This window comes from Peromyscus leucopus, chromosome 9 (assembly GCF_004664715.2).
Source record: "Peromyscus leucopus breed LL Stock chromosome 9, UCI_PerLeu_2.1, whole genome shotgun sequence".
Lineage (NCBI taxonomy): Eukaryota > Metazoa > Chordata > Mammalia > Rodentia > Cricetidae > Peromyscus > Peromyscus leucopus.
The window spans coordinates 20705542-20718406 of record NC_051070.1 but is presented as its reverse complement, the minus strand read 5'-3'; the positions used below and the strand labels follow the sequence as shown (position 1 = coordinate 20718406).

Here is a 12865-nt window from a genome sequence, read left to right as displayed (position 1 = left end):
GAAGTATAAAATAAAATCGTTTTATTTAGTATAGTACAGAATAGTATAGTATAGTATAAAAGTATAGTATAAAATTGTTCTTAGTTGACCTTGTCAGATATTGCAATGTATTACTTTCAGGAACCAAGATCTGGACACTCTTATCAAGGTGACCCCTCAGCAAACAAGCAGAAAGAATCCTCCAATTGATGTAGAAGGAGTAGGATTATTTGCTTACAGACATTTCAAAAGAGGGAATAAAAGAAAGAGAACACGATTTTTTGATCTGTAAAATACCAGACAGGGTTTTCTTTTATTATTGCTTCCATTTATCTCACTGTAACATTGTTTAAGATGATAATACTGATGCTACTTCTGTATAATTACTACTTGAGAAATTCTTTGTGACACAATAATCTCATAAGTAGGCTAATACTGCAAATTATTAGTTAATAAGTTATTTATATAAAAATGAATAAACTGAAGAATATCAGTTTGCTGCCCTCATAATCACAAGGATTAATATTTAAATGACTTGTGAGAAAACTGGCAATATAACAGGTTTATAGTTAATTAGAATATTTTTGCATGACATTGAACTCACTTCTGTTCTTGATAAATTGAGACCACTTATATATTGGAGAAATCGTTGACAAGAGCATGGCAGAGAAACTCCAAGCTATCACTCATAAAGCTGCTGTGAGGGTAACGTTGGTATGGAACACATGGATGGAAGGAGCTACTGCCTCCTGGGGCCATGATGGGGAGGATGGCTGTTCAGGAAGGAGCACAGAGTTCACCTGCAGCCGTCCTGAGAGCCAGCTGAACGATGGCCAGGTGAAGGAGTGAGAGGACCTGATGCACTTGTTCAGGGTTCAAATTCGCTTTGCTTTTAGCACTTCTTGGGGATTTGGTCCCAGGAAGTGTCTCAGTCCTTATGAAACTCTTTATAAGGGTTGGTACTAGCCACCCCTGTACTCTCAGAGCTCAAGGTTAGAGTAGGAGAAGTTAGAGTTCAAGACCAGCCTGCGGCTCTCCAAAGGGAGTAAGGAGACACTGTCCGAAAATAAAACAAAATCCAAAAGTAATTAATGATCTGAAATAGACAGTTGGTAACATGTTACGTTTATTCTATGTTCCCATTGTTCATGCACCCACACATGCACACACACCTACACACACACACACATGCACACACACACACACACACACACACACACACACTTCTTACTGACTTTGACCCTTTCTTCTATTTTTTTTTTAGCTATCAACATGGTCTTGATGAACTTATTAATACAAGCCCCAAAGCTGTCAAAACTACTTCTGGGTAAGGAAAATATTTTTTGTTTTCTTTTATTCTTAACTAAACATAATATGAATATAAATACCATAATCATTTTATGGGAAACTTGAACAAAATTCTTGAAATATTATACTATTTTTATATGTATCTGGGAACTTACATGTTAATTTAAGTATTGAGACATAGCAAAACACAGGCAGCTGAACACTGTACATAGTGGGGCCTTCTCCTAGTCTTAAGTAAAGTCATAGATGGGACCAAACAGGAAGGGGGGGGCAAGGACACAGCTGGGCCGGGAGCTGGTTCATTCTGTTTGGTTTGTAAAGCATTAATGTTAAGCTTTTGTCTCTGAAGTTAAAATTGACTAATGATAGCTGTGTCATAAACCAAGATGCCTCATTTAATACATAATAGTGCATTTACCTCTTTGTAGAAGAGTATTTTCTGGGGGATAGTAGAAAGTTTACGAGGCTTATTGTTCTTTACAGGGCTTGTGCTTGCAAAAGAGATATGAACTTCAATTTAATAATTCTTTGAGTTGTTTCTCTAAGATAATTAAATTCACTTTTTATCTATATATATGCATATATATGTGCTTTTTGTATAAAGTCTTAGGAATGTTTTCATAATTTCCATTTTTAAGTATTGATAACACCTTAAAATCATAAAACCTAATGGATGGGATGGAAGAAACGTGGAAAACTTTAGCCCAGTTGATGGGAACAGTTTTGAAAACCCATTCCAGCTGAATCTGTTTAGTAGAAGAGGGAATCAGGACTCAGAGAGGTTAAGCGATTTGTCCAGGGTCACAGAGAAAATTATGGGAAGACGGATGGTAGTTCTTTGATTGCCGAGGCAGTAACTAATCACTGAGCACCTACTGGGTTCACAGTTATCACTAGGTGTCATTTGCTTGCATGTTAGGTCTAATTACAGGCCGTGGACACCAAAAAGAGAATTCGGTCGTCATACTCAATCTTATTAACAGCAGGCAATTAGCATAGATTAAAGCTAATTATGTAGCAGGGCAGAGAGATGTTACGCTAAGACAATAATAGGTTGTCAGTTTAATATATTACATTTAGGAGCCCCCGTGTACTGCTGGCTGAATATAGAACGTATTGTCAGTGAGTTGCATTTAAAAAGAAAAATGAAATGAAAGGCTGTTGTAATAAACATTACACGCAGTAACATTTGTAATCCTGGGGTTGATGTTAGAGAGGACAGAGATGTAGGCAGTGTCTGGTCCAAACTCCTCGTTTACACATGTCAACACCATGGCTTGAGCACACACACACACACACACACACACACACACACACACACACACACACACACTTCTGTCTTCTATGGGGTCCTGTGTTTTCCAGCTGAATTCTGTTCTTTACTCCACAGTACACAGACTTCAATCTTCAAATAAATAAAGCTTCATTAAGTGTCTCAGAAAATGCAGGAGGCTACAAGGATAGGATTGGGGCTTCTGTTGTGGGACAGCTAGGAAGTGTCCCTTAGTGGTCTGACAGGGTCACTTGAAGGATCACATATGGATGACATGAGCACAGGTGTGCAGATGACTGCAATACACTCTGGAGTCTTAACCTGTGTGGAAGCAATACCTAAGTATCTGGTGCATTCTCTAACCTATCGGTAACCCAAAATCAAATCAGGAGCTTGTGTAAGAAAGATGTTGTATTTTTCCTGGAAAAAACTGAAACATTGAATTCCTGTGTTCATAGGATCCAGGTCCTGGAAATAGTGTTTCCAGTTCCTGTTTCCAGTTTATTGAGATAAGATGCATCTGTCACTCATTGAGGGGATTCAAGATCATTGCTTACATCCTTGCTGTGGTGACACACTGTGTTGCCTTTTTTAAAAAAGGAGGGGCAGCACATTGCATGTGTTTATGTCTGCTGGCTTTTGTCTCTCAAACTTTGAGTATGCCCCTTATTAATGGTTTTTATAGTTAATTCAATGAGTAGCAATCACAAGAATGAATCAAATAGAAAATATTAAAGTTCTGATGTTGTCAGGACATTGTTTGTTGTCAACCCCCACCGTGTGTGTGTGTGTGTGTGTGTGTGTGTGTGTGTGTGTGTGTGTGTGTGTGTGTTTACTGGGCTTTATATAATACTGGTTCCAATATCTCTGTTTCAGAATTTTAGACGAACAATCTTATTTTATGCTCAGTAGAACATGTAGAGAGGGAAGCTTTGACATTTGTTTTTGTATTTTGTCTTTATTCTAAATTAAGCCTATGGAGAGTATATGCAGTCACACCAAAACCCACTGTGATTGATTGTAAATGTAAACAAGCTGTGACTTTTTAAAAGCGTCTTTCCTTCTACAAGGTTTTATTCCTTGTTATTCCTTTTTCCTTTTAATATATTAACTTCATTTTAAATGCTTACATATGTGTCATCATTTAGTTTTTAACAGCCCTTCCAGCCTGTTGTCTCATTTAATTTCCATGGCACCTATTTTGTAACAAAATGTTTCCAAGTGATTTATTCTGAGAAATTATGTTTTTAGTTGTGCTCATTTGCCAATCATTCTTCCTATTATATTTATAGATTTTTTAAATTGAAAATATTATTCTTGAGGATAACTCAACACAGTAAAAATTTAGGTTGAGATTTTTCCATCTATCAGGGAGATCTGAGGACTCTGAGAAGATACCTCCAAGTGCTGGAAGTCATGATGGACACACATCCTGTGGAAAGGCTGGGACGGGGACTTTGCTGGTGACTCCCTGCTAAATGGCTTCCTCTATGTTTAACCCTATAGAAATCCTCTTGATTAGTAAAATATGTCCTTACATTTATCAATGCAAAAGGGAGTGTTGAAGGGAAGGGCACCCAGGCAAGCTGCTGTCCCAGATGGTACTGGGAGAAGATACTGTCACTCTTGCAATCTTTTGCCATAGCATATGATGTGTCTTTCTATTAGTATATATTTATAAAATGTTAAAGAATAAATAATCCTATTAAAGTAGATAAATGAGCTAAATAGGCACTTCTTAAAAAGTGTGAATGCCCAGTAACATAACAGAAAGATACCTAATACCACTAGTCATAAGTGAAATGCAAATTCAGAGTATTTTTGGATTCTATTGTAGTCAAAATGGCCATTATGAAAAATAAAATAAATTTTAAACCAGACCCAAACTATAAACAAACAAACAAAACCCCCAAATACTGGTGAACATAAGGGGGCAAGAGTAGCCCTTATATGCTATTTGTGGAAATGGAAATTATTACAGAAATCATTATGGTGTTTCCTCAAAAAACTAAAATCAGACCTACCATATGACCCAGCTATACCACTCTTGGACATATATAAAGAAAATTGTCAGCCTTCAAAAAAGATATTTTAATGCAATGCAGTAGGGTTTATATCTTGAAGAATTGAAGTTAAAAAAAAAAACCAGCCAAAACAAGAAATAAGAGAGTGTGGCAGGTTTGTAATAAAACTTACCAGGTAAGGAAACCATAGTAGTCATTTCCAAAGTACTAGTTTCCTTAAGTGAAGGACCTTATTGTTCAGAAAGCTTAGGCATATTCCCATGGAAGAGCATTTTGAGGGCAGGCACATTGCCAAGCATGCTCAGTAGATCATGAGCATTGTTGAGCAACCTTGGTTTCAGGTCATAGAGCTCAAGAAAGACAGATGGTGGATAGAGATTCTGGGCACACTTAGCTTATTGCCCCAAAAGTTTTAGCCAAGGTTAAAAGAAAAGATAATTAGAAGATATGTTAATGTAGACACTGGTCCCTAAGGCTTCCTACCTCACTTAGCTTCTAACAGTACCTGCACACTTGTGTTTATCAGGACACTGTTTGCAGCAGCTAAGCTATACAATCAGCCTAGCTGCATGTCAACAAATGAATGGATAAAGAAAACAGATTAGCACATATGCATATCCATGTATCTATATGAGAAATATTCAGCCATGAAGAAGAACAAGATTATATAATTTACAGGAAAATAGCTGGAACTAGAAGGCATCATGTTAAGTAAAACATCACAAATGAAGAAAGACAAGTCATGTGTCTCCTCTCTTATACGGAAACAAAACTTCCCCAAACAAAGCAACAAGGCACTGACAGCAGAAATGGGCTGTTAGAGCAAGGAAAGGGACTGGGGGAAGAAGAGAGGCCCAGAAGGTTCAGAGCAGGTGGAAGAAAGGGTGATGTGATCAGAGCATGGTAAAAGCAGGTATGGAGAAGCCAGAATAACATTCACTGCTTTACATGATCAGTGTATGCAATGATCATAATTTAAAAGGCTAAGGATACTTTAAATGCCCACTCCTTAGGCCTCAAGAATGGAGTTATACCAAGGAGCTTGATGGTATGAGTCTGGGGATGGGAGGGGTGCTATTTTGTAGTTGAGAAAGTAAAAAAGAAGCAAAGCAAAACAAAACAAAACAGGGGATCTTCAAGAGGATAGTGGACAGTTTATAGAATATGCACCTAATTTAACAATGAACAACTGAGTTCAGCTCAGTTCTTCAGTCAGTATAAAGTCATGATTTTGATAGCTTGCAAAGCTGTTTGGTAGGTTTACATTCAGGACATCCCAGCTTTTGAGCTCCTGTTTTTGATATTGATATGATTTTTAAAATGGCAAAGGCTTGAGAATCAGTCTGTGTCTTCATAATGTTGAAACACTGAAAAATGTTAATCCTTAGATACTCCTTGTGGAATACTGAAGGTGCATGCCTTGGTAGATTGCTCTGGAAATAAGTGTGTGGACTCAACAAGTTCTCCTGAGCATAATTCTTGTACCCTGTGTTGGGTGGGAAAGATACCATTGCTGTTCTCCACTACAATGATGTATCCCATAATAGAATCCTTGCCTCCTGTAAAGGCCATTTACAAATGCCCTAAACACTACTATTTCTAACCCTTAATGCTTTTGTCTTTTTCCCCTTGAAGACACCAAGATCTTGATAAGTTCATAAAAGTAAATCCCGATGTTCTTGCAAACAACCAAAGGTAATAAAACTTATTTTTTATTGAGTTTGTGTCAGGAAGAATATTATGTTTTATTATTCCAAGAAGAGTTAAAGCGTTGTCCTCACTTAAATAACTTTATCATTAACCAGTTTTCTATCTATTATTCCACTGAAAGAAACCATGATCTGGATGGCATCATCAGGGGGAATCCTACAGTGATCAGACACAATCAAAGGTAATAAAACTAAAGCTGCTAATTCATGTTTTCATTGTATGAAATGGATTTTTACTATTGCTGTGTTGATCTAGCATAACTAAATTGCCATTACTAATCCACCCCCCTTTCACTATTTTAAACAGCCAAGACTTGGACAATCTTATTAAAGTGAAGCCTTCTGCTCTCAGAAACACAAATAGGTAGGTGACCAACCTCTCCTGACTGGTTTTGATGTATTCCCAAGGTCCTGGGGCAGGAATTTTCTTTTCTTTTTCCTTTTTCTTTTCTTTCTTTCTTTTTTTTTTTTTGATAAGGCTTCTAATTTTCTTTAGTCTTCAAAGAACCCATTTGTGACCTGTGTGTCTCTTGTCAACAAGGAGATATATTGCACTCTTTTTGTATCAATTGCTTGGTTTTGGAGTGAGTTCTAGGTTTCTTATTTGTACCAAGACAACCCAAAGTTTCTTCCCTAAAGGAAAAGGAATTTTGAAATGAAAAATGAATAAAACTAATTAAGAGGACAAAATATTTTGAGGAAGTTCAACCAACTTGGAAAGGATATTTAAGTTCTTCAAAATCCCAGATCCTCAGCTTGTCTGGGCCTACAAAGTATTATAGCACATTTTAACCTCGGGCTTACACCTTGAGTTTGAAGCTGTTTTTAAATTAAAGTAGAACTATATCCTTCCCCCTTCCCCCTTCCCTTTCCTCCTCTATCTCCTTCAAGATACCCTTGCTGCAACTTCTCTTATGTCCCTCAACTCTCAAACTGATAGTCTCATTTTCTTTATTATTGTTATGTGCGCATGTGTATATGTATGTACAAATATATAAATACAACCTTCAAGAGTCTACTTTTGTTGTTTGTGTGTATATAGTTTCAGGGATGACCACTTTGGATAAACAGTAAGGTAGCTCATTCCTGGGAGAGGCTAATTCTCCTTCTCCCATCAGTCACTAGTTTTCTATACTTTTGGTCTAAGGGTGTGATCCTGTGAAATTTCTCCCTCTCACATTAATACATCTGTTAATATTGTCAGTGTTCTGGTCTTGTTTATGCAGCTATTTCTAGGACAGACTATTTCATAGCAGACTTCCTAATAGTCTGGCTCTTAAAAATCTTTCTGTAGTCTCTTCTATGATGTTCCATAAGCTATAGATACAGGAGCTGTGGTGCAGATGTGTCTATGGGGACTGGGCCCTCCACAGTCTGTTGATCTCTACATTATGTCTAGTTGTGATTTTTTTGTAATGGTCTCCATTTGTATAAAGAGAAACATCTTTGAGGAGGAGGTCACTATATTTTATCTATGGATAAGGGTAAGATTTAGAACGTAGTAAGGAAGTGGGAGGGTCTAGCAAAGTGATGATAACCGATTGTTTTCTAAAGTCCAAAATCACACTAGCCCCAGGAAGACATCTAGGTGTCCAGTACCAGGAATGATTTTCCTCCTGTTGAGTGTGCCTCAAGTCCAGTTATTTGGGTGGATTTTTTGTCATGATTAGCAGTTTTGGGATTTCCAGTCATGTTAGTAACAGGTTTAATAACCATGTTATGCAACAACTAATAGGGGAACTTTGTAGCAAAATACATTTTATCAGTGAATTAAAGTTAACATTGTGCTACTTACTTGAAATTTTATCATCATAATTACACAACTGAGAATCATGGCCTAATATTCTGAAATGAAAGCAACAAATTATTTATAAAAAGTACTTTGAACCTACGAGGAGAGAAAGGACAATGTAGTCTTACCTTGTTTCCTACATCAATACCTTATTTTGTTCTTGTGTGTTTTTATCACTGGGGTATTGGAGTCTTAAAAGCAGGGCATCCTGAAAGTAATTAAAAATCAATGGCTACTTAGAGGGTACCTACTGAGCACATGAGCAGTCAGACTAAAAATTGCATATGATTTATGATCACTATACCCCGTGGGATAGACATTCCTATGCCTTATTTTGTAGAAGAAACTATAGCTCAAGGATACCAAGCTGTCCTTCAAAGGAAGAAAATATACAGTAGATGTAAACTGAGATTCTTCTGACATTATGACTTTGAGGAGACCAACAAAGATAGGTGGTTAAGTGATCCTAGGCTCTCTAACAAGATCTATTTACTCCAGAGAATTAGAATTAAATAGAATAATTTCTTCACAGTGGTAGTTATGGGGTGGGTTGTTCTTGTGATCAGTAGCAGTTTTTGGAGATTGCCAGTCATGTTGGTAACGGGTCTAATAGCCATGCTGTGCAGTAACTAATAGGGGAACGTGCCAACTCCTGCCTCTTGCCTATCACCGTCGAATGTGTTGTATTGGCAATGGCCATTCTTGTAAGAGTCTTGCCTCTGGTTTTACTGCAAGAGACAAACTTTATAAAAAGTAGTTTGTGTGCTAGCAACTCCTTTTCCAGAAATCCACAGAAAGAGGACTTTTTTTCTTATGCAAATACATTACTATTAAAAGGATTTAAAAAATTCTGGCACCATAGAGTTCTATGACGACAGCTTGGTCAGCTAAGGTGACCTGTCTGACTATTTTCCAGTCGTGTGGTGGATTTGATGATAAATGGCCAAGAACCATCACACAACAGACAGATGGGAAAGAGCGAATTTATGGATTGATTCAACTACCTGAATCCACCATGTCACCATGCTGCCCTCATGATTGCAGCAGAGGCAAAGAAAAGGGAGTTTTCCAGCTCACACTAGTGGGATGAACCGTCACAGAGCCTTCTCACACCAGTGTAGTGCGACACATGCACTGATCGTTTGGTAACAAAGCAGCCGTGAATCCGATCTTCGGTGTGACTTCGCTGACACTTCCAGCAGCTGCAGATTTAATTCTCGGTTAGAGACTGAATAGACTTCACTCATCCATCAGAAAAATATACAAGCACCCTGAGATCCCAGGAACGTGGCAACCAGAACAAGTACAGATGTGCTCAGAATTTCCATCTCTTCAATGAGAAATAGCATGGCTTTTAGTAGTAATGTGAACCAGCACTAAAGATAGACCCCATTATCTGTAGTCAATAAGCTGATGTTAGATTAATTATTAACATTTTAAACTTCTGCTTCCAAATAGGTACTGAAGAATACTGTAAAAATTAAAAAAGTGATATTAAATATTTTCTAGTAAAAAAAGGCATCATTTACATAGAGCAAACAATAATTTGTTAGTAGTTACAGTTCCATTTGTCAACATTTTTCCTGTTTGTTAACTTATACCTTCTAAGATTTTAATACTGTAACATGAGGTCAGTTTCTTCCTAGCTCCCTGCTGTGTGTCTCTCATATTTCTGCTCAAGACATAAACATGGGGTGAGTTACTCTACTGCTTCATTGGAATCCACTGGTCATCCCTATAGATGCTTCTCATCACAATCTCTGGAAGTGGTTCTGCATTTTCCACGGTGCTGCTGTAGTGATGGTTACTTTCCGGCCTTCTAACCACTCCTGCTGCTAGTCATGACTTCTAACTTTCACTCTGTCCACAGGGATGAACAGTGATCTTCCTAAAACAGGAATCTGATGATGTCATTTCCCAGTATAATCCTCCAGTGTCTTCCTATTACCACTGGGTCACAGCCATGCTCCTTAACCATGCTCCAAAGACCACCATGATGTTTTCTGTGTGATTCCCCCGAGTCCGGTTACTCTTCTCTCACAAGCAAACCCTTTCCCATGCCCATTCTCTCTGACTTGTACTCTTGGTTCCCCTCTCCTTGCATTGCTGGGGAAGCTACTGTGTATCCTTTGGGTACCAGCCTGGTATTCCTCACTCAGACTCAGGGAAGCCCCTTTCAACCTCGATATGTACAGCATTCCATATATGATTTTTTGTTTTGTTTTGTTTTTGTTTTTCGAGACAGGGCTTCTCTGTGTAGCTTTGCGCCTTTCCCGGAACTCACTTGGTAGCCCAGGCTGGCCTCGAACTCACAGAGATCCACCTGCTTCTGCCTCCCTGAGTGCTGGGATTAAAGGCGTGCACCACCACCACCCGGCTCCATATATGAATTTTGAGTGAACTGTTGTCTAATAATCTCTTAATAAGGTCTTTATAGGTATGAATGGAATTACCTTGTTTCCTTCTTTATATAGTGCCGAAGCATAATGACACAATGCCTGATAGATATTAAATTTTTAATAAATATAATGTGAATTAAAGACTAAATATCAGAATAATCAACGTTTTATGATAGTCTACCTAGGTAAAATCTATTGTATTCCATCTCCAACATTCTAAGCCCCTACCACTGAAACTAAATAAAATAAATCTATTTTATATGACTGATTTCTTTACTTGAGTCAATAACTGTTTCCCGCTTATGACAGTCTCAAGGAATCACAGTGACTCAGGAACACTAAAATTATTAGTTATGTGTTATATTTTAAATATTTAAATCATACTCAGATCTATTAATTTCTTGAATATAAAATCTTTAAGAATATAAAATGCTTATTGCATAGAATTATAAAATTATGTAAATGTCATCCCATTTTGCTATGTCAGTGAGCCAAGGAATTATGTGAGTTATTTCACTAAATGCAATATTCCTTTCAAGGAGATTCATTTTGAGCTAAAAATCTAATGCCTCATATGAATTCCTGACATAAAAGAAAAAATAGTTAATTTTTGTATGAAAACTCTTTAATTTTGTAAATGTGTTGGACATTTTACAGAAGCAGATTAAGTTAGCAGTGTAGAGAGAAACATATTGTACCCTATTAATAAACTCCTCCTACACTCACACAAGAGAGGAAGAGTGGTTAGAACTGAGTTAATAACTTTCTCACATGGGAACACATCCTAGGAAAAGCTAATGAGAAAGAATCTTCATGTTGATTTGGCCCGTAAGGTGATACTTTGTGTTCTGACAAATAAAGCTTGCCTGGAGATCAGAGGGCAGAGCAAGTCACTAGGTAACTATAAAGGTCAGGCAGTGGTGGCACATGCCTTTAATCCCAGCACTTGGGAGGGGGAAGCAGGAAGATCAGGAGTTCAAAGCCACCCTGGGCTACAGAAGATTGAATCAGTCTCAAAGATAAACAGAGCCTGGTGGTAGTGGTGGTGCACACCTCTAACCCCAGCACTAGGGAGATGGATGGAGTCAGGAATATAAGGCAAGTGGACACAGGATCTCACCCAGTTCGGTCTGAGGATTCATAGAGGTAAGAAGTTTCTAGTGGCTGCTCCTCTGATTCTCTGATGTCCAGGCAAGCTTTATTTGTCAGAACACAAAGTATCATAAAACACACAGCTATGGGGAATGCATTATGTTATTACAACATGGAGAATTCTTATACTGAAAAATATGTGTGTGGCTTTATTTCTTAAATAACTCACAGTCTGCCCAAAATACATTTAAATCTTCATTTTAAAGGAATTCTTAGACCTATGGATATAGCTTAGCAAAGGTCTTGTCTAGGATGTGCAAGGCCCTGGGCTTGATTCCTACCACCAAAATGAAAATAAAAGTCACAGAAAGACTTTTGAATCAAGCATTTGCTCAACCTTGCAACATTTGGCTTGGACTTCTATAAAAAAATCTATTTTCCACACTTTGACTCACAGTTTTTCATCTTTTGCCACAGTGTAAAAGATGCCATGAAATACATGTGATCTTAATTAAAGAGTGTTTATTTTTGCATCCTTTAACTTGGGTAGTCTAAAGTTCTTTTACTGGATCTACACATCTAGCTAATGCTATCCATCAGTGTTCATATCCCAAGCAAATGTATACTGTGTGATTTTCATAATTAAGTTTGCATTAAATATTGGTATAGATTATTCAAATTAAAAACCTTATAGCTTACACAATCAAACTTGATGTGTGCTGTTATCTAATAAAATATGAAAATCTTATGAAACCTAATATCATTTCTTTGGTGACTCACCCTACTTTGGGAGTATCTTCTTTGAATGCATGCATAGGCTCAGCTTTTGAGTTTCCTGTTGTAGTTGTTGAATCTGCAAGAATCTGGGTCCTTCTGCTTCCTCAGGTGGAGCTATTCTTTTTCCTTCTCTCCAAAACTACAGCCCAAAGAGCAAGCATGAAGTTTGTAGGCAAGGAAATACTCAATATCTGTAGCAGTCACAAGTGCACCGTTCTTGAGAAACTCAATACAGACTTTTTAGGAATACTCTAAAAAAACTCATAAACTAAATCACCTAAACACATGAAGAATGCTCTCTCATAGTTCTGGAAGTGAGAAACCTGAGGTCAAGTCATCATGGCAGGGTTGATTTCCTCTTGGACTCGAGGGGGGAACTCTCTTCCAGACTTTTCTCCTTAACTTGTATCTTCACATATTTATGTAACACATACTTTGCTCAAGTCTGTACTAGACCTTACTTCCAAGCTGTAAAAAGCCACAGCCTCCTTAATGCAGCACCTGGTTACTTC

The 12865-nt window shown here is 37.6% G+C and overlaps 1 protein-coding gene across 4 annotated transcripts in view; it reads left to right on the top strand.

The window, feature by feature from the left end:
- Scel (sciellin) overlaps window positions 1-12865 on the top strand; it is a 97245-nt gene that overhangs the window by 69179 nt on the left and 15201 nt on the right. For all 4 annotated transcript variants that reach the window (XM_037208341.1, XM_037208340.1, XM_037208342.1 and 1 more), the window contains 4 exons: window positions 1244-1306; window positions 6220-6279; window positions 6416-6475; window positions 6601-6657. In XM_037208341.1, the coding sequence (XP_037064236.1) occupies window positions 1244-1306; window positions 6220-6279; window positions 6416-6475; window positions 6601-6657 (240 nt within the window). The remainder of the gene's footprint in view (window positions 1-1243; window positions 1307-6219; window positions 6280-6415; window positions 6476-6600; window positions 6658-12865) is intronic.